Raw genomic sequence first — 22,386 nt, forward strand, 5'->3', positions numbered from 1 at the left:
CTTGAGAGCATGACAGCCCGTAAACTAACTGGGAGCACTGGTAACTAGGGGCAAAACTGGGAAAAGATGTGGGAAAAAAGGGAAAAACCTCACACATCAATTCACAAAGAGCTGAGGCGGGTTTTATCATCACAGTGCTTGGTACCTCAACAGCCATCTTAACTCCCTTTATAATGGAAACATCCACGAGGCACTGTGTCCATGGAGAGGAGACAGGAGAAGGGTACAACGACAGAAATTACAGCGCTGTTGGACCAAGGACAGCAGCCACTGTGGCGCAGAGCTGGTCTCAGTCTAGGAGACTCCCGCCATGTGCAGTGGCAAGCTCAATGGAGCCTACAGGATTGTAAGCCCCAGAAGCCCGATACTGAACTTCACAGTGTGGGAGGAGACTTCGGTCCCCCCCCCCCGATCTGATTTTGACTGTGCCCTGATTCTTTCCTCGTGGAGTAAGGAAAGTATTGAACTTATTTTTTTTATTTTACAGGAGCCCAAGGTTGACAGAATTTGAGCTTTTTTTTAAAATTTATTTATTTATTAAAGATTTCTGTCTCTTCTCTGCCACCACCTCCCATTTCCCTCCCCCTCCCCTAATTAAGTCCCCCCCCCAGCCCGAAAAGCAATCAGGGTTCCCTGTCCTGTGGGAAGTCCAAGGAACCCCCACCTCCATCCAGGTCTAGTAAGTTGAGCATCCAAACTGCCTAGGCTCCCACAAAGCCAGTGCGTGCAGTAGGATCAGAAACCCATTGCCATTGTTCTTGAGTTCTCAGTAGTCCTCATTGTCCGCTATGTTCAGAGAGTCCGGTTTTATCCCATGCTTTTCCAGACCCAGGCCAGCCGGTCTTGGTGAGTTCCCAGTAGAACATCCCCATTGTCTCAGTGTGGGGGTGCACCCCTCGCGGTCCTGAGTTCCTTGCTCGTGCTCTCTCTCCTTCTGCTCCTGATTTGGACCTTGAGATTTCAGTCCTGTGCTCCAAGAATTTAAGCTTTTATGGACACTTTGGTGTTTTAGAGAGACTTTGAATATTTTATTTCTTGAGACAGGGTCTCTCAGTGTAGACCAGGCTGGCCTCAAACTTACAGAGATCTGCCTGCCTCTGCCACCTGAGTACTAAGATTAAAGACATTTGCCACTATGCCTGGCTGATTTTGGATATTTTAGAGACTGAATTTTTAAGGTTTGAATGTTTGAAGATTTTGAGACACTTAAAGTTTGTAATAGGCTTTATATTGTGATATTGACAGTAATGCTATCTTGGTGACAATAAGAAACGTTACAGCTGAACAGTGATGTGTTTGTGCATTAAACTGGCAAAGGGCCAACTGTCCTGGATAGTTTTATGACAACCAGACACAATCTGGGGTCATTTTAGAAGGTGAACCTCAACTGAGTCCCCACCAGACGTTTTCTTGATTGATGACTGATGGGGAGGACTAATGTTGGGTCATTAGGGAATGGTGCTACTTAACAGGGATTAGGAGGTGTGGCTTTGTTGGAGTGGGTGTGGCCTTGTTGGAGGAAGTGTATCACTAGTGGTGGGCTTTGGGTTTCAGATGCTCAAGGCAGGCCCAGTGTCTTGCTTTTCCTGCTGCCTTTAGAGCGGGATGTAGAACTCTTAGCTCCTTCTCCAGCACCATGTCTTCCTGTACGCTGCCATGCTTCCCACTGTGAAGACCATGGACGAAACCTCTGAAACCAAGTCAGCCCGAATTAAATGCTTTCTTTTATAAGAGGAGTTGTGGTCATGGCGTCTCTTCACAGCAACAGAACAGTGACTAAGAGACCCTACTTTCTCACATCACAGCCTTTCCATCAAACTGGGGGTCATTTTTCCTGTTATTGTGACCAAATGCCTGACTATGACAACTTAGAAAGCATCGGGTTTATTCTGACCCGTACTGGTGGGGAAGTCAGCCACAGCAGGGAAGATGTGGCGCACACTAAAGCACACAGGGCAATGAGTGCTTGCTAAGCTCAACCTTCTCCTTTGTAAGCAGTCTGGCCCATGGAAGGGCACTGCCCATCCAGAGAGGATCTGCCCACCCCAGTTAACCTACCCTAGAAAATCCCTCCCAGATGTGCCCAGAAGCAGCTGTCTCCAGGGTGAGTCTAGGTCCTGTCATGCTGCTAGTTAAAATAAGTGTTTGCTGTGTGTTTGATTTGTTCTTTTCTGAAAGATCCAAACTTTCTGCATCCTTAACAATAAAACAAACCTTCAAAAAGAAATCTCAGAGGACACAGTTCATTCATACACAGATGCCTTCTCCCTGTGCTGTCTTAGAACTCTGCCAGCAAGAAGACCACAAGTAGATACACACCATCCACTTCCTAACCCTGGGCCAGAAACATAATCCAAGTCAATCTGCTTCTCAACAACTTGGGAAGCAAATATTGTATAACAGAGGCCCGCAGGACCTGTCTGCTCCACTGTTTATACCTTCTTTTGCTGGACTGGAAATATAATGGCAGAAGCAAAAAAATCATTTTTCAACTTCCTCTCTCTTTTTAAATGTGTTACAGATGTTCATTTCGATAGATCCCAGTGACTGGGGATACAGTTGGTACGGTAGGTGCCTGACGTGCATGAAGCCCTAAGTCCAGTCTCCATACTGGGTGTGGTGGCAAACACCTATGACCCCAGTATTCAGGAGGTAGAGGCAGATCATAAAATCAAGGTCATCTTCAGCTGGAGAGAGTGCTAGACCATCCTGAGCTATGTGAGACTTTGTCTCAAATGAATACATAGGCTTTAGATTTAATTGGTGTTTAGGGAAACACTTCTGAGTTAAGGCATCATCCTTCTGATATGTCTAACAACTGTAATTTATCTTCCTCTAACTTAAAGAACTGAAATTTAACAAGACCAGGCACTGCGGTCTCGCACCTACAGCCCCAGCACTGTGCTGGGGAGCTGAAGCAGAAGGAACATGAGCTCAAGATCAGTCAGGGCTACGCAGAAAGAGCTGGTCTAAAAACAAACAAAAAGGGTAGAGGAAGACAAAGGGCATTGAAGCTTAAATCAAATCTGAAGGTCCGGTCTCTGTAATTCCAATGAGAAGGATCTGTATAGGAACAGTCATGGACACTGACGATAACTGCCTGCTAGACTGTTTAATACAAAATGGCTTTACAATGATGTGTTAGAAACTTCAAATAAAATTCATTTTCCTCAATTTTTTAAAGCCTGTTTCAGCTCAGAGACAGACAGTCTCGTGGCACTGACTGCTTGCTCGCGGAGTTACACAAGTTTCTTCAGTCTTACTGTAGCCTTGCACTTACGCAACGGGAGTGGCATGGTTGCGCGGCTTCTCCCCATTGAGCCAAACTGTTACTGAGCAACTTGTTCACATAAGCATCTTCTCTATCAAGACAGAGTGCCTTCCTGAGGAAAATCCCTTGTGTATAAATAAAACAAAACACAAAATGGCATGGTGCAGCTCTGGCCTCTCACCTGCCGCCTCGCCAGAGCCACGCGTGAAACCTGTTGCAAACATACACACTACACAACTAGGCAGCTTCCATACAAGGGGCTGATGGAAACACTCCAAATAACTTAGGGATTTCACTTAGAAGAATGCTTCATAGTTAGTCCCAGAAGGGATTTTTTATATATACAATTTATATTAGATAGACATAGTTTATATTATATAGAATTTAAAAGATACAGTAGAGTTATTGGTTTGGAGAATCAATCTGTAATGCTGGAGGTGATGCTTCTAAAGAAATTCATCTATCCAAAAGGAACATGATGGTAAATATAGCTGGACCCTCAGTCAAGGCTAACTCTGCACTCACTGAATTCCACCTGTAAAGAAGCCCACGCTTTTACTAGCCTCCACAAGTTCCCAGTCTCACATAACAGAAGATGACAGGCGTTCCCGCGAGTCTCCACCTGCCCAACTCTGATAGCATGTCTGCTCTGCCATTAATGCTCGTTCATTCTTCATTCTCATGATGTCCCAGAAGCACATCCCCTCACCTTGGGGAAAACGAAAACAAGCACACATACACGTAGGCATGCACAGAAGCACACTCACACCGGTGCTGAAACAAATCTACTTCCCTTATTCACTGAAGTTCCTCACATGTGTGCTCTCCCTCCCGGTAAGGGAGAGGAACTATAGACTTAGAAAAAGCAATAACACCACATCTGGAAGAACATCATTTTCTAAAATGTGCAGCTGAAGTTTTGTTGGTTGGTGACACATCCAAGCAAGTAAGTGATTCTATTTTGGGGGAAGGGTCACAAAAATCACAAACAATACAATTCAATTTGTAATTAGAAAAATTCATGGATTAGCTGAAGAGATGTCTTAGTGGTTAAGAGCATTTGCTACTTCTCCAGAGGACCCAGGTTCAGTTCCAAGCACCCACAACCTTCTGTAACTCCAGTTCCTGGGGATCAGATGCTCTTTTCTGGCCTCTACAGGCACCAGGCATGCATGTCATGTACATGTATACATACATGTAAAACACTCATCCATATAAAATAAAAATAAATAAATCCAAAAGGAGAGAAACAGGATTCCCGGGGCATGCTCTCCCAGTGTAATGTAATGCCTACAGGAAAACACAACCTGTTTTAGGATACAGTTTCAAGTGTACTGCTTTCTTATTGCTTGTCCCCAGAAAAAGCCAGGAGCAATCTCTCACTCACTTATTCAGTCAACTCTGACAAGGTGTGGCCTTGTGGAAGTGGTTGGCAGCCTTTGAAATGCTCGCTACTGCTCACACCAGTCATGTCCTCTTTCACGGCTGCACCCTGACTAGGGAAAATGTTTTCTCCATTGTGATTTCAGATACAATGATTCAACAGAGCTTTAGTATGCACATATAGAGGGGAAAAATACGATAGAAATATTTCAATATTTGACTCAGGACATCGTGACAAGCGGCTTTCTTTTTTTTTTTTCTCTCTCTCTCTCTTTTTTTTTTTTTTTTTTTTTTTTTTGGTTTTTTCGAGACAGGGTTTCTCTGTGGTTTTGGAGCCTGTCCTGGAACTAGCTCTTGTAGACTAGGCTGGTCTCGAACTCACAGAGATCTGCCTGCCTCTGCCTCCCGAGTGGACAAGCGGCTTTCATCACTGATAAAATCTGAGTCTGAGAGTATATGTTATAGAAGTTACGCTGGATGAGGAAAGGAAGCGTCTAAAGGACAGGAGACGTGGACCACTCTGCTGCTCTCCTGTGCTTCCTCACATCAGGTCACAATGCCATGGGATCCACCCTCCCGATTGTCATCTCCAGAGTCCATCACCTGCCAGCACCAGCTGCCCAGAAGAGCAACATCAGAACACTTTCCTTAGCTTCCACAGGAGCCGGGCAGGAGTGGCGCACACCTTTAATCCCAGCACTTGGGAGGCAGAGCAGGCAGATCTCTGGGTATTTGAGGCCAGGCTGGTATACAGCGAGCTCCAGACAGCCAAAATAAATAAATAAATAAATACAGTCGCCAAAAACTTTCAATAGGAAACAAAACAATCTATTCTGAAGTATTTCATACCTCTTAGCTTAGCCTTTTTTCAAGAAAACCCTTTCTTATTTATAAAATTAGTAACACAGTATTTCTTTTTTTTTTTTTTTTTTTTGGTTTTTCGAGACAGGGTTTCTCTGTGGCTTTGGACAACACAGTATTTCTAAAACCAAGTTTCTCGCTGTTCAGCTCCACCCCACTCTGCTGCATACAGGAGAGTATAAGAGACCCAGAGGGGACACCCAGACAGGGTACTGTGGTGTCTGTATACAAAGGCAGCCTTGCCAAACTAGATTGGAAAAAGAGGGTGCTAAGGCAGGAAGTGTTAAAGCATTGCTGCCCTGACTCTCAATTTTCCTCCTATGAAACGCTCCCATTTCCAACTGTATATGACAAGACAGCAATTCATCTTCCCCCTCCTACCAGCCAAACAATGCACAGAATCAATGCTCAAGTCATTACTTTACACTTGGGTCGTATTGTCGATTTAGAAGAATGGAATCTTCCACAGAGCTTTTTAAAGGCTGACCCCACCAAGACTCTGAAGCACCGGATGCCCCGGGAACACCTTTGTTTCCTTTCTATGCAACTGTACCTTTCTCTGGCATTATGACATCAGTTAAGTTCGATCAGAATCAACGATCAAGGAGATGATATCATCTCATTACCTGAGAACTCCATCTACTTGGTCTTTGGTGTAGACTTTTCCTCCTTCGCCACTACTCGGGGTGCCGTCCTTTGTGCAGGTAGGCTTGCTCTGGTCCCCACCCCCTGGAGGTTTTCGGCAATGTGTGCTGTTTCCAGCAGTGCTTCCATTTTTCATAATTATTTCCAATAATGCTGTGGGAAGACAGACAAAGGGAACTGTACCCACTTACATCAGGACACAGATAAGCAACTCCACAAGGAAAGAAAGCAGACAAATTGCAATGTCTTCCAAAAATATTTAACATGGCTTCCTCTTCCTCCTTTAGGGCTGTGGGGTGAGGGTGGCACTGTTTTGTTTGCCCCTTTATTTAGATAGGATCTTGCTATTTGCTATTCATTTGGACTGACCTAGACTCATGTGGCCCATACTGGCTTTGAACTCTCAATTCTGCCTGAGTTTCCTAGATTACAGGCACAAACCACCAATTCAGGCTCTACAATGTCTCTTTAAATAACAGACCTCCTGCTGCTGGGTGTGGTGGCACACACCTTTAATCCAACACTTTGGGCATAGAAGTAGGCAGATCTGTGAACTCCAGGCCAGTCAGAGCTACACAGTGCAACCCCCTCTCAAAAGCAAAACCAAACAAATAGTAAACATCAGTGATTGTCATAGTGCATAACTGTCCACAGAACATTAACTGTCACTCGGGAGAGTTCAAAGACATGTGACGTCAGCAACTAGAAATCACTATCATCTAATGGTCATGACATGCTTATCACACAGTAAAACTAAAGAAATCCCCAAAAGATATCATTTCAAAGTAATTAATGAGACTATTTAAAAAATAATAATAAAAGGAAGGCAGATCTCTGAATCCAAGGCCAGCCTGGTCTACAGAGTGAGTCCCAGGACAGGACAGCCAGGGAGGGATACACAGAGAAACCCTGGGGGGACAGTGGGAGACAACAAGCAACAACAAAAAAAGAAGTAGAAATTGGATTTCTGTTTACTTTTTAGCAGCAACAACGGGAACAAAGGACATTGGAATACAATCTTCTTTCTTTTTTAAAATACGATCTTTAAGGTAGAAAAACCAATTGTCAACTTGAGCTGAGCGGTAAGTTTCTTTCAAATGCACAAAATGGAAACATTTAAAGAGGCTGGAGGGGCAGCGTGGCTGTTAGGAGTGCTCACTGCTCCTGCAGGGGTCCATGTTCAGCTGCCAGCTCCCATGTCAGGTGGCTCACAGTCACCTACTCCAATTCCAGAGGACCCACCACCTTCTGGAACCTGCACACATCTTTGAGAGAACATGCACTAAAGAAAGAAACTGCACTGTTCACATTTCAGACACAAGGCAACTGTGTCCTGGTGAGCAGAGTTGCAAGCATGAACAGTGATCTATCACGCTGTGGATAAATGTATACCAAAAGACAGAACAGCAATAACATCTGGGGTTTACTTTCAATAATCTGAGAAACAGAGGCTAATGGCAGGGTAGAAGGAATGACGAGGTGAGGTCGGTCAATACATTCCCAGTGGTTAAAGATAAATGGTGCAATATGATTAATCTTACTATTGTGTGTGTGTGTGTAAAGTATGAAATTTTCCATAAAAACTAAAATTAAACAGTAAGTAATTAAACTTAGCAAAAGGACAAAAGAATAGGAAAATTCACCAGGATAGTAGTTTCAACAAACCTCAGTCCAATAACCAACAACTTAACTAAGGATAACTTCAAATCTATTCAGCTTGAACTAGGAGATGTTAAATCCAACTGATGCTTTGGTTTGCTTGTTTGTTGTTTAAGACAAAGACTCAAGTAGCCTAGGCTGGCCTAGAACTAGCAGCAAAGGCTGATTTTGAACTTCTGATCCTCCTGCCTCAGCCACCCAGTGTTGGCTTCACACGTGTGTGCCAGCATGCCACCAAGTGTGCTAGGGATTGAGGCTTCTGCATAGTAGTAGGCAAGCTCTCTACCCACTCAGATACATCTCAGTGCTAGCTCTCTCTCTCTCTCTCTCTCTCTCTCTCTCTCTCTCTCCTCCCCTCTCTCTTTCTGTAAGCACAAAAGAATGAAAACTGGAAGCCTTATATCTAGATGATAAAATTACTTCTTCCAATCTCAAAAAAACCAGTGTCATATGTATGAACTACAATCTAGGAGCAGCATGCTCACCTTTAAAGAACAAATCAATTATAAAAATATAACTTAAGGCTGGAAATGGTGGTCCACACCTTTAATCCCAGCACTCCAGACGTAGAGGCAGGAGCATCTCTGTGAGTTCGAGGTCAGTCTGATCTACATAGCAAATTCTGGGCCAGCCAGGGCTACAAAGTGAGACCTTGATTCAAAAGGAGGAGAGGGGAGGGAAAGAGGGAGGAAGGAAGGAAAAAGGAAGAGAAAAAGTATCTTAAATCACAAGTAGGCTGCAAAGCAAAAAGAAAAATCATCATGCACAATGATAAAAAGAGACAGATATTTATCACAAAATGACCCATCCAGGCAGTGAAATACTATTTGGAAATAAAATGACACTAAATATTAACATGCCTATCACATAGATGACAGAGAACACATTCTGCTAAGCCAGTGAGGCCAGGCACAAAAGACCACATACTACATGGTTCCATGGATATGAAAAGCACAAGGCCTGGAGATGTGGGCCATAGGCAGAGCTGGCCTAGAGAGCCTTGAACTGAATCTCCAGGACACTGGAGTTGGGCAGGAGCCTGGGAAGGCTGGGGATACAGAGGGAGGAGAAAGGGAAGGAGAGAAAACAAACAGAGCAGGTAAACACACACTTAGAAAGCAAATTGGTTTCTGCCAAGGGCAGGGGTTAGTGGGTCAGAGGAATCTGAAATGACACAAGGCATCCAATAAGCCATTTTATTTCCAAGGTTTGGAAGTGTTCCAAAAGTATGGCACAAGTTGCACAATTCTGTGAATCCACTACAAACCCACTAAGTCTGTACTTTCAATGAGTCAATTATTTAGTATGCACATTATATCCAGAAAGCTACTATACATATATAATTTTAGTTATATATTAAAAACTCCAACTGCTGTTGTCAAATTTGCAAAAACACATCTATTACTTATATAATTCTTTTACCATGGCTAACAGATAAGAGGTCACCAAAGAAAGAAACTGTATTTTATGACAATTTAATTGGAGGTGATATAGTAATCAAATAGTTATTAACAAGAAAAATAAAAGACCTACCATATAGCTTCCTTCCAGCTGGAGTTCAGCCTGTATTTAATATAACCATAGTGGAATCAGAATAGTCTATGCAGCAAGTAGTGATCCATGACATGTAATTAATTAGCAAAACTTAAAAAAAAAAAACTAATGCAGATGAAATAGATCTGAAACCCAAATCCTCCTGCCTCTGCTCCTTGGTACTGGGATTACAGTAGTGTACCACCATACCAGGTCAGGAACTTAAAATTTAAATCTCTAAATCTTGAATAAAGTCAAAGAGAATTAAGTACCAAAATCACAACCTCATGCACAGAATCCCCTAATATATGATGACAGGAACAAACCATCAACTGCTAAAAAGGTATGTGTGGATATTAAGTGTCTATGTGAGAAGCACAAAACAGTACATGGGCATTTGCCAAGCTCACAGACCAGAAAAAGAGAAACCAAATAACCAACGGGCATTGTAGGTAAAGCCGAGGAGATACCTGACAGGATGGGTTTCACCCACTTATAAGAGCAGGAGAGCCTGGTCCACACTTACAATGAAACTGCGGTGATCAGGACCCACATTGAAAGAGGAAGGCACAACTAAATAGCAAATGAAAAGGGACATGGGGAGGACAGGATGAGAGATGCCTTCCCTAACTAGGTGACATACTTTAAACACCAGACAAAGACAGAAGGATCTCTGTATAGTTGGAAAGGCTAAATAAACAAACACTACATAAGGAAGTAATGTAAGCAATTAGTAAAATAAATACATACTAAAAGAAAATGCTAGTGCTCAAATGATGCAAAGGATTGGTATGAGAAAAAGTCACTGCGTGTGCCTTCGAAAGTAATCGTGTGCACCAGAAAGCCTTGACAAGCCAGCGGGTGAAGGAGGCTGCTCTACAGGAGCAGTCAGAACCGCAACTCGGAAATCACTACTTAGCAGATCCCAGGTGAGGAAACAGGCAAAGAGTGAGGATGGCTTAGCAGATGAAGATGCTGCCAAACCCACCTGACCACCTGAGTTCAAATCCCAGAACTCACAGGAAGGTGGAAGGAAACAGCCAACTCTTTAAAGTTGGCATGCACAAGCACACATACATGCACACACATGCGTGCAATACACACACACACACACTAAAAGAATATGAAATCAAAGGGTAAAAATATCCATTCAAAAACACAGGGTTGGCTGGGCATGGTGAGTCAGGCCTGTAGCGCTGGCACTCAGACAGCAGAACCAGAGTCAGGAAAACTACCACTTGCTCAGCCAGCCTGGTCTACACAGTGAGTTCTGGGCCAGCCCAGGCTAATAGTGAGACCATGACTAAGTCAGCTAAGCTGAGCGTGAGGGTAACACCAGTGCTTGGGGAGCTGCAGCAAGAACAGCTCAGGTTTAAGGCCAGCCTGGGCTATGCTACCCTATCATTTAAAAAAGGCCAACATGGAGAAAACGAAGTTACTTAAAACAACAGATAGTATCATATAGAGGAATAAGACATACAAAGGTTGAAAACTTCAAAATTGAAAAATAAAAATTTTGAAGGAAAGTAGTGGATAGTGAAGATGAAGAAAAGTTAGCACATGGAAATAGACATCGCGAAGAAAAATATAACGAGAAATAAAACAGTAATTAGATGGCTCCTGGCATATAAACAAAACATCTACATGACATAATAAAATACCAGACATCCTAAGATAAATGACACCCAAGATACACGCAAGTAAAGTTAGCTGGGTATCCAACAAAAACAAAACAAACAAATCAATCAATCAATCAACCAAATGATTTATATGAAAGAAAAGTTAGACTGTCCTCGGACTTTTTCCATCACTGGCACTTGCACAAGACCCTGGAGTATCCTCCTTGCATACCCCAGAAAATGAAGCATGAGCTAATGACTACCCACTGACATGTTAACCCTGATGGTCCACTTGACAGGCTCCAAAATGACTGGCAGACAAGTCTCCCAACATGTCTGTGAGGGATTCTCCAGATGAGCTTAACTGGGGTAGGCAAAGCCCCTCTACATTTGGGCAGCACGGTTCTATGCCATGGGCTCAGGTCTTGCACTCCATGACAAGGGAAAAGCAAGCTGAGCGCCAGCATCCATCCATCTCTCTATGCTCCCCAATACATGTAACTGAGCAACCTCCAGTTCCCGCTGCCAGGATTCCCTACTACAGTGGGCTTGACTTCAGACAAAATAAGCCCCCTTCCTTAAATTGCTTTTGTTGGGTATATTATCCCAGCAACATGTAGAGTAACAATACAGCCACCAAACTTTAACAGTAAAGTCACAGTAAACTGTCTTCGGCATTCTAGAAGTTAGGGAACATAGTTCTACAAACTCACCCTGTGACCCACTAGGAAACAAAAAACTTGAATAAAAACTTAAATCCTAATGTTTGGGGGGTTCATTATTATTCAGGATAGCCTTGCGTTACTTTATAGTCAGCATCACTTAATCACAGGGACAGGTCCTGCCGTGTTCTAAGGCAGTTTCACCATTGTGAGAACACAGAGTGAGTGTACCTGCATAATCTCAGGTGCAGCTCTCCAAATATGACATCATGGGTTTAAGAACCAGGACGTATCTAAGGAAGCCAGAAACACAGGCTAAAAACTGTTTAAGCAAAGACTGAATGCTTACCTTGATTGGAAGGAACAATATATACTCATAGGCTGACTACCTTTAAAAAGACAACACAGGCCTGGTGGTGGTGGTGCACGTCTTTATTCCCAGCACTTGGGAGGCAGAGGCAGGCAGATCTCTGTGAATTTGAGATCAGCCTGGTCTACAGTGTGAGTTCCAGGACAGCCAGGACTGTTACACAGAGAAACCCTGCCTCAGAAAAAAACAAACAAAAAACAACAACAAAAAGGACAACAAACTAGCAAGGCACAGTGGCACAAACCTTTAATACCAACACTCAGGAGACTCAGGAGACAGAGGTAGGCAGATCTCCAGACCAGTCTCAACAAACAAACACCAGGCAGCGGTGATGAACGCCTTTAACCCCAGCACTCAGAGGCAGAGGAAGGCGGATCTCTGTGAGTTTGAGGCCAGCCTGGTCTACAGAGTGAGTTCCAGGACTGGCTCCATAGTTACTGAAACCCTGTCTCAAAAAACCAAAACCAAAGCATACAGACAGATGAACACACACACACACACACACACACACACACACACACACACACGCTGCATTTCACAACCTTGTGATTTGAATAGCGTCCCAAACAATGAACAACTTAATAGTCTCAGTGTCCCCAGTACTTGTACTGTGATGCTGAAACACCATTTTCCACTAAAAGAAACCAAGATTATAAAACATAGGGTTAGCCAGGCGGTGGTGGCGCACTCCTTTAATCCCAGCACTCCAGAGGCAGAGACAGAAGGATCTCTGAGTTCAAGGTCAGTAGTGAGTTCCAAGGATAGACAAGGCTATATACTGAAACCCTATCTCAAGTAAGTAAGTAACTAAATAGTAAATAATAAACTTTGTTTTACTGTTGACATCCTTTTATAGCAATAAATATAAGTCGTAATCATCATTTTCACAGGGGAAATGCAGCCTGTTTTGTCAATTCTCATTTGTAGAGATCTACATTCCTTAAAAAGAAATTTACAGTTAATTTAATTTTGGACATGCTTTATCTGTGGGTGTATCAACATAGAACACATTACATGTAACCACATGTAACTATAAAAGTTTTATTTGGGGCTGGAAAGATGGCAAACAGTTACGAGCACTGGCTGCTCTCCCAGAAACCTGAGTTTGAGTCCTAGGACCTAAATGGTAGCTCACAGCCATCTGTCACTGCAGACGACCTCTTCAGCCCTACACACACATACACATGTACTCCCACACATGGGCGACTTCACAAAACTAAGTAAGCAAATCATTTTATAAAGACAAATGAGGCTCTCAAAGGGACAGTGGGCTGGGAACACAGCTTACTTGGAGAGTGCTTGCCTAGCATGCATGAAGCTCTAAATTGACCCCAGCACCACACAAACCAGGTGTGGTGCACACATATATAATCCCAGCAGTGGCAAAGCGGAGGCAGGAGGATCAGAAGTTAAAGGTTATCCTTAGCTACCTATGGAGTTGGCGGTTAGATCCTACCTCAAGAAAAAGAAAAAGGAGCACGTAACTATAAAAATCACACCATCATCCTTATTTCCATCTGTCACTCCGTTCTCCTCTAGGATGGAAATGCCATGGAAGAAGATTTCTGCCACATTATCTACTTACTCCCTAGTACCTAAAACACTGTCTGGGGCTAGGGAGATGGCTCAGCTTGCAAGTGTCTGTAACTGCAGTCCAAGGGGATTCAATACCCTCCTCCCACCTCTGAGAGCACCAAGCACACACACAGTGCACAGACATACACGCAGGAAAAAAAATCCAAACATGTAAAATCAAAATGAAACAAAACTCTGCATGCACAGAGAAGTGTGTGGTCAATAACTATCTGTTGAATAAACTCTCACTGTTTAGATGAGAAAACTGCGGCTCAGAAGTGAAGATTTCTATCTAAGGCAAAGTTCAGACCCAAACTCAACTCTCTTTCCTCAGCGCCAACATCTGAAACAGTCTCACTATCAGTGGAAATTCGGAAGTCATTTCCTAACACTTCACTGGATGGTACAGAAATAATTGTTTTAAATGTTCTCATCACTGAATTTTAATTAAGCCAATTAGGAAAAGAATGGGATGCTCTTAAAGAAAATAGGATGTATAATGATAAGGATATACATGATGCTTAAAACCTTACCAGTTTAGGTGAGACAAGAGGAGGAACACTTTTCAGTTTTGTATTAAATACAAATTAACAAGACAAAAAAAAAGCAGAGAAATATGCATCACCTCTCCCATGGCTGAAATAAACTAAAGGATTACTGTAACTGTTATTAAGCAGGTAGCATGTACAGACTATCCACGCACTTAAACGTATCTGTTCACTCATTACAGCGGATGCTGAATGGGCTTCTCTGTGGTTGTATGCCATCATTTGAGTCAAACTGCTACCACGTTCTTGAAAAGAATAAAAATGCTCTTCTCAAACAACAACAAAACCTATACTAGCCAGACAAGGTTGTGCACAGGGAGGCAGCAGCAGGTGTGTCTCTGAGTGCAAGGTCTACATAGTGAGAACTAGGCCAGCTGAAGATACATAGCGAGATCTATCTCATTAAAAGGAAAAAAAAAGAGTCGGGAGGTAGCAGTGCACATATAATCCCAGTACTTGGGAGTCAGAGTCAATCCTACTGTCTCAAAAAACCAAGGGGGGAAAAAGGAAGGAAGGAAAAGAAGAAAGAGAATAAATAAAAAAGAAAAAAAATCTACACTTCAAACTATCTGAAAATCTAAAACTTGAAACACCAATGTGTGGAGCCAGAAGGATGGATGACTCAGTGGTTCGTTGCACTTGTTGCTTTGCTAAAGGACCTGGGTTTGGTTTCAGCACCCACATAACGGCTCACAAACCATCCTTAAATCCAGGCCTAGGGGATCTGATGACCTCTTCTGATCTCCGTGGGCCTATTCAGGCAAAACACTCACACACACAAAATAAAAATAGATTAAAACGACACAAACAATGCGAACAAAGCCTCAGAGTGGTGGCGCTGTATCTTTCCTTCTACCCAATGCTAACCCACTTCGACTGACTCCGAGGTGAGCATCTGAATGAAGTCTGAAGAATGGTCTCAACTAAGACGTGGAAAGCGATAGCGTCCTTCTTCCATCTCAATATCAAACTTTTCAACAAGGAAAACACTTGCCAGTTTATTAACGTGTTTTATGAGATTACCTTCTTACTCGATAAGAAATCCTAAGAGGACAAAAACCCTGGAGCATAACTAGAATTTAATCTTGTGGCTGCCTACTCATCATAAGAATAATGGAAAGAAAAACACAATATTTTCTTTTGCCATAGTACAAGCTGATCCAGTCAACTTCCTGAGTTGTTTGTAGTCATCGCCCAAAAGCTCCAATTTCCCCCATACAGAACCTTTTTCAGGGTCCTTCAAGAACATTCCAGATGTTTCTCTCACTTGAGGTCTTATTTAACTCCCATAAACATCTCCTAGGAATATCTAAAAGACAGTTTTTCACAGAACAGTCACACTGCTTTATTTTGGGTCACATCAACTGTGTGATGACATCCTAATTTTGCATATAATTAAAGCTTAGAATAGCTAAATATCTTGCCCCTGGTTATAGAGACAGCAGAAGAAGTCTGCCTTTGAACTGTTTTTAGACTACTCCACAACTACACCCTACCACTTTATTTGATAATTACCCAGCATCCTTGTTGATATCTTTCTACCTGACTTTCTCTTCTCCATTTCTCCATTGTTCCTATACCCATGGCTTTCAGAGCAATAACGACGCTGTACTTTTACAGTGTCCGTTAGGAGATCCATCCTAGCTGTTTACATGATAGAAGCATGACCCGCTGTAAATCTGGACTAGCTTTAAGGATGCTGAGATGGTTTCACTTGTGAAACAGAGAGGATAGTCAAAATGTATTTGATGCTTTTTCGCAGCCCGTTCTTGTCCTCGGAGTACCATGGGATCCGTACACTGTCCCTGCTGCACACACGAAAGGCCAAGCACAAGAGTCTGTCTACCTTGAGTAAGGGAGCTGGGTGGTGAAGAACCAGGCCTACAAAGCAGGTGACCTGGCCTAGAGTTTCTGCTTCTTTACTGTTAGAACTGCTCCTCCAGCACCAGATGACAGCTAGCTGCAATCTATCTACATAGCAGAAGGGATGCGAGTAATTTCTGTCAATGAGTTCTCGGATATGGCACCGGAAGCCCAGACAGCATAGCGAAGGCTGACAAATGAGACTGATGACACAAAGCTCAAGCTCCCGGTGACACAGCTGACACGGTGGGAAGATGACCTACGGAAGGACAGGGAAGAGCTGCAAGCTGGAGACGTCAAGGAGTTAATGCCCCAAATTTATAGAGTCCCACAGCAACATCAATAAAAAACAGTTTGATTTTTTAACTGGGCAAGCAACTTAAGAGAATATATAAATCTTCAAAGAATATACAAAAGGCCAAATAAACACATGAAAATTGTCCAACATCATTAATCATCAGGGAAAATGCAATCAAAACCTCAGTGAGCTATCATCAGGCTACAGTCACTAGAATAGTCACTATCAAAACAAACAAACAAACACAAACTGGGAGTGTTGTGTTGAATCAGACACTAGGAAACTGGAACCCCCCATGTATGTCGCACAAAATGGTGCAACTGCTCTCGAAAACAATGTGGTGGTTCCTCAAAAACCAAAATTAGAACTACTCCATGACCCAATAACCCCACTTCTGGGTATATACGCAGAAGGGAAAGCATGTCTGTAGAAACTCGTGCTGGTAGGAGCATCACTCATAGCACAGGACAGGAAGGAACCCAAGGCTCACTGACAGGTGAACAAATAACCTGTGGTGGCCAATGAGAGGGCTCAGACCCGTGCTGTCCCCACATGTGTGGAGAAACCCTTTCCTCTACAAGGTGTCACCGGATCTCATGCACACATCATGGCTCACACACAAATACACACTCCACCCCCAACACACAATAAGATCTCCCCAAAAAGAAAATGTGATGTTTGAATGTGCATGTGCACACTCACACCAATGCACGTGTGTATGTAAATAATAAAATGTTCTTTAGCGTTTTTTTTTAAAAGGAAATCTTTCCTGGCGGTGGTGGCGCACGTCTTTAATCCCAGTAACTGGGGGGGGCAGAGGCAGGTGGATCTCTGTGAGATCTTGTGACAGAGAAATCCTGTCTCAAAAATCCAGAAAAAGAAAAAAGAAAAAAAGAAAGAGATCTGTCAAATACTGCAATACAGATGAAATATGAAATTATTAAGTGAAATAAGGCAGGCATACAGAGTATTCTTAGATCAGGTACCCAATTAGTCTAATCTATAAAGAGTGACATCAAAATGAGGGCTGAGAGCTGGAGCGTAACGGGGCGCTATTTAACTGGTACGGTATCGAGGGTGTAAGATAAAGCACAGAGCCTATGGCGCACCAGGTGGAAATACTTAACACCACTAAACTGTACACCTAAGAAGGATTAGAATAACAAATCTTATGTTGCACTCTCTACAATTAAAATGAACTTTTCCTTCACTCTTTTCCTGTCCTAAACCAACGCAACAAAAAGATAAAGCAAAAAGCACAAAAACAAAAGGCTTCAACAATGCAGAAAGAATGAAGAAAACAGTAAAGTCAAACAGAGGCCTTGTTTATTAAGTTTCCTCTTAATTCTCTTAACCTGGAAATACTTGAGACCACAGTAAAATATCTCCCCATTGGAGAGGCAAACAGTAGCAGTTAAATAAAGACCTTTTGGAGATAAAACTCGGCTACTCTTCTGACTTTGCCACTTTCTGTACGACCTTGAGCAAGGTATTTTCATTCATTCATTCATTCGTTTATTCATTTGTCAGAGTCTCTAGACATGGGTTAACCCGGTCAAATAATCCCATACCTCTACATGGGACTGTTTGGAGGAATAAATGAGGGTCCTATAAAATTCTAGGCACAACTCTGAGCGCTTTGGGAGTGTTGTGTGGACTGTATTACCTCGAAGCCTAGAGAGTTAGACAATGAATAAGGAGAATTAAAGTGGGTAAGTCCAAACCCTACTCTTCAGCGATTTACCGAACTTGCGGGTACTTACGGTGTCATATCAAATCAGACAGTAGAAATCATTAATAACTTCACCATCCCTGTCAAAAGTGGAGCTGTCTTGTAAAGGGCTCTCTCCCTCTCCCCGGGAAAAGCAGTGTCATCTAAGGTATTCAAAGATACTTAAGGAACGGCTACATACAGAGCCCAGGGATGGTGAAGCCCGATAAACCACTGGAGTCCCGCTCCTGTCACTTCACAGGGGCCTAGGCAGGTCGGGGGAGGGGACCCGTCACCCAGCACCCCACTGCGCCCCGCCGGTGTCCCCCGAGGGCTGGAGCTGCCGCGGCCCGCGGGGCGGAGGGCGCGGGGGCCGGGGTCACGGCGGGGGCCGGGGCTCACCGCGCGCGGCCGGCAGCGGGTACAGCTTCTCGGCCTTCTGCAGGAAGCGCTGGGCCTTGTCGCGGTTGCCGGCGCTCAGGGCCTCGCGAGCGATCTGCACGCATTTCTCCGCCTCGTCGCGGTTGCCCTCCATGGCTCGCGCCTCCTCGGTGTCGGCGGCCGCGCAGCTGCGAGGGGGGCCCGCCGCGGAGGAGGCGAGGCGGCCGGGCGGGCGGGGCGCGGCGCGGCACGGCGCGGGGAGGAGCGGGCACCGAGGCGGCGGCGGCCCGGCGACGGGCGGCCTCGCAGCTCCGCCTCCTCACGGCCGCCTCCCCGCCCCTCGCTGCCACAGCGGCGCCAGCCGCGTCCCTCCCGGGCCTGCCGCACTCCGGGTCCCGGCGGCCGTAGCCGGCCAGAGCGGGTAGCCCGGGCGAAGGAGGGGAGACCGGCCTCTAACCCCAGGCGCGGCCCCGGAGCCCGCCTCCCGCGCCCTCGGGGCGGGGACAGGGGACCCGCACTTTCAGTTCGATTCCCAAGGACCCGAGGCCCCGCCCCTGGGCCTATAGGTCTGGAGAGGCCTCAGGCCTGGTACGGGGAGCATTGCGGTACGGGTCCCACAGGCGCGACTTAGGCGGCCACCCCAGCACCCCCTTTCCAGTGGCACTTCTGACCCACATCTCTCCTGCTGCGCCGCCGCAGGTACAATGCAGCTCTTTTGGTCACTTAGAATCAGCTGTAACTGTAGCAGGAAGTGGTTCTTTCACCTACAAAGGCTGTTTGGCACCTCCTGCTCCCATGTTGGTTTTGCTCACGAAGTAACATGCAAGCACTGTCTCGGATAGGGAAGGGTCTCAAGCTAAGGAACATGTTGTCATCCTGTTACCCTAGTCTATGAAATTAGCGCACCCCCAACCCATGAGGAGCATTCCACACTCGGCAGCAGTGTCTGGTCACTGAAAACATGATTATCTTCCACATCTCAAGCTCATCCCGCAGAGCTATCTCGTTGTTCAGTCCAGCTGTCCTGTCCCACGTTACTGTAACTGCTGTCCACAGGACAAATACAGCATGGCTCCTCATGCAAGTCCTAACAGCTCGTTATATGACAAAACTGGCTACGACTTGTTGCTCTGCAGATGGACTGTTTAGTGAGCAAAGAATGAGACCTAGGAGACACGTTCAGTAAGCAGGTTTAAAACTAGTTTGGGATATGACCTTTATTGAGCTTATCCACCAGAGTGGAAATAATGTCTGTACAAAACCAAATGTTTGTTACTATAACTTCTGCATCACAATTAAAATCCAAACAGTTTTTTAAAAACAGTCAACTCAATCAAAACCCACTACTTCAGAATCGATAGCTTCTTTGAAGCCACAGTAACACTTAAATATGGTTAAGACTCGAATGCAGAAATTTGGTTGGTTTGGAAGGCTAACTAAGCCTCCAACTTGCTCAAATAGAATTACAAAAGGCAAAATTGTGTTTTTCACAGAGATCAGTCCACTGGAATCACCGACACTGGACAGCTGTTAAGAACAAGAGTCCTGAGATAGTAAGGAATCCAGGCATCCTTAAACGGTCTTCTGTTGTCCCTTCTTCCCGATCAGAGATTTGTGGATGTGCGGGATGACACCTAGGAGAGCGACAAGGGTTAATTCTGTTTGTGGAAACATTCTTAAAACACAAAAAAATCAAAGCAGGTAACTACAAACTGATAGGTCTTTAAAAATCATGAGGTCCAAACAGAGAAAAACTGAGTGATGTAAACTAAAGCATGATTTTTCGAGATATAACTTAAATATCCTCCTTCTAGAAGCAATGAAAGTTTAATTTTCTTAATGGAGATGCAAGGAGTTTCAGTGATAACATACCACCACCAGCAATTGTAGCCTTGATCAGAGAGTCCAATTCTTCATCTCCACGAATAGCGAGCTGCAAGTGACGTGGGGTAATGCGCTTTACCTTTAAATCTTTTGATGCATTTCCTGCCAATTCTAGTACCTAAAAGGCAAAATTATGATCAATCTCCCAACTTCTCTTCAGTCGAGATCCATGAAGCTGGCGGCGTCTTTAATCTACCAACTGTGGTCATCCCCTCCCCACTACCTGAATGACAAAATTATGCAAATTATGCAAAGAATTGAAGGGGCACGCAATTGCTTTTGCAAGAGCAGCAAACTCCGGCTCAGCAGGATCCTTGGCTGAACACTAGCTCCCTCTAGTGCTAGCTCAGCCTCCGCGCCGCGCTCAAGGCCTGGGAGTTTTCTTGCATCACTTTCCTTCTTCCCTCTCGCCACTTTCCCCCGCCCCCCAAACCTTTTCCAGCTCACAGGCATACACTCCCGTTTACCTCTGCGGTGAGGTACTCCAGGATGGCTGCGCTGTACACAGCGGCGGTCGCGCCCACACGTCCGTGGCTGGTTGTCCTAGATTTCAGGTGTCGATGAATACGGCCCACAGGGAACTTGGTTTTTTATGCACACAAACAAAAAATGCACAAAGATCAAAGACGTAAAGATGATGTGCGCGCCAAAGCCAAGGACGGTGGTGCACCATCGCGCCCAGGCAGTAACACGCGAGATAGACGCCTCCCCCCAAACGCCCCAATATTCAGTCTCTGCAGGCCAAGTCGCGACACATCACCCACGCAAAGATGGAACACCCATGCAAGGCGCCGACAAACAAACAAGGGGGTGCAGAGATAAAGGCCGGGTCACCCCGACAGCGGCTGCGGCAGCGGCTACCTACCTGCAAGCCGGCTCGCTGCGAGCGGGAAACCGCCTTTGTCTTGGCCTTTCCGGAGTCTTTTCCAGCCTTACCGCCAGCCTGCGGCGCCGCCGACGCCCGCGAGCCCGGGAGGGACGGGAGAGGATAGAATTACCAAGGCGGCGCGCCCCTCCCCCACGGCGGAGCGTCCCGGGGGCCAGCGCGCGCTCGCAGCCGCCCGCCGGGGTCACCGGGCCGCCGCTCGCCCCCACCCTCTCCCCCGCCGACCCCCGCCGCGCGCCCCCGCGGCAGCGGCTGCGCGCCCCCGCGCCGGCTCCCAGCGGCGCCGCGCGCGCCACCCAACCGTCGCCTCCCGCCCGGAGCTCCGGGCTCACAAAACACCTCCCTCCGCTCGTCCCGACCCCGTCTCCGCACGCTCCCCACTCGCCGCCGCCTCGCCCCAAGCCCCGGGGACGGCGGCCCCGCCCGAAGCCCGCGGCTCGTGGCCGCCCGGCGTCCACTCTCACGTTACCATCTCGGACCGTGCTGAAGATCGGACAAACGAGAGAGAGTCGAGGCCAGGCGGACGCGCAGCGAGATCCCGGCGCCCACTCCTCCGTCGGACCGCGATTCAAACTGCGCCGTCTCCCGCCTTCCTCGCGCCCTTTATACCGCAGAATGTTCCCTCATCCGGGAACTCGGCTGGCTCGGCCCACCAATGGTTGCCGCCCGCCTTCGGGACGCGTCCTTGAGGTTCCAGCCAATGGGAGAGGGCGCAGCGGGGTGGGGGGCGGGCGCTCGCGAGCTCGAGCGCTGATTGGCGCGTGCGGGGTAGCGGGGGAAGAGTGGGGGAGGCGGCGGGACGGGACCGGGGAGAAGAAGGGCGCCGCGGCGGGAGGGCAGAAACAGAGTGCTGCGCCACCGCCACCCGCCACCGATCGAGCCGACGGAGGCGTCACGTGCCCGGAGGGAGGAGCCGAGCGGCTGGGGAGGGGCGCGCTCGCGTCCTCCCCACCGCAGCCCCCCCCTACCTGATTCCCCGCGGGGTTCGGGCGACCACGTGAGCTCTCCTCCCGGTCTAGCCTGGCCCCTGGCTGATAGCCTGGGCCTCGAAGCTCGCCTTCGGCCCGGCCATTCCTCTCCTCTCCGCAGATCTCGGGTCCCCTCTAGCTCCTCCTTTGTGACAGGTGGCTCAGATCGGCCTCTGCTCGGTGAACCACTTCCCTGATAGACTGACTCTTAACCCCCCACTTCTGCCCTTACCTCTTTGGACCGCTCACCCCCTCCATCCTGTCTCCTG

At 46.1% G+C, this 22,386-nt stretch overlaps 2 protein-coding genes across 4 annotated transcripts in view; both read right to left on the bottom strand.

The window, feature by feature from the left end:
- Positions 1-18,824, bottom strand: part of Dnajb14 (DnaJ heat shock protein family (Hsp40) member B14) — a 44,275-nt gene extending 25,451 nt beyond the window's left edge. Inside the window, exons 1-3 of one of the 3 annotated variants that reach the window (XM_041633654.1) lie at positions 18,401-18,489; positions 9,353-9,382; positions 6,142-6,313 (exon numbers count right to left, since the gene is read on the bottom strand). In XM_041633654.1, coding sequence (XP_041489588.1) covers positions 6,142-6,296 — 155 coding nt within the window. In that variant the 5' untranslated portion in view covers positions 6,297-6,313; positions 9,353-9,382; positions 18,401-18,489. Of the gene's footprint in view, positions 1-6,141; positions 6,314-9,352; positions 9,383-18,400 lie in introns of all 3 variants that reach the window. The other 2 variants (XM_041633598.1, XM_041633735.1) reach the window with 2 other exon arrangements.
- Positions 18,825-19,566: 742 nt separating this feature from the next.
- Positions 19,567-21,775, bottom strand: LOC121447357 (histone H2A.Z). Its single transcript, XM_041650546.1, has 5 exons — positions 21,619-21,775; positions 21,129-21,206; positions 20,731-20,844; positions 20,252-20,381; positions 19,567-20,013 (listed from the first exon to the last, which is right to left on the bottom strand). The coding sequence occupies exons 1-5, from the start codon at positions 21,619-21,621 to the stop codon at positions 19,952-19,954; spliced, it is 387 nt and encodes a 128-aa protein (XP_041506480.1). The 5' UTR covers positions 21,622-21,775; the 3' UTR covers positions 19,567-19,951.
- Positions 21,776-22,386: the final 611 nt, after the last annotated feature.

This window comes from Microtus oregoni, unplaced genomic scaffold, assembly GCF_018167655.1.
Source record: "Microtus oregoni isolate MIOR12 unplaced genomic scaffold, Mior012 000000F_ref0000247, whole genome shotgun sequence".
Classification (NCBI taxonomy): domain Eukaryota; kingdom Metazoa; phylum Chordata; class Mammalia; order Rodentia; family Cricetidae; genus Microtus; species Microtus oregoni.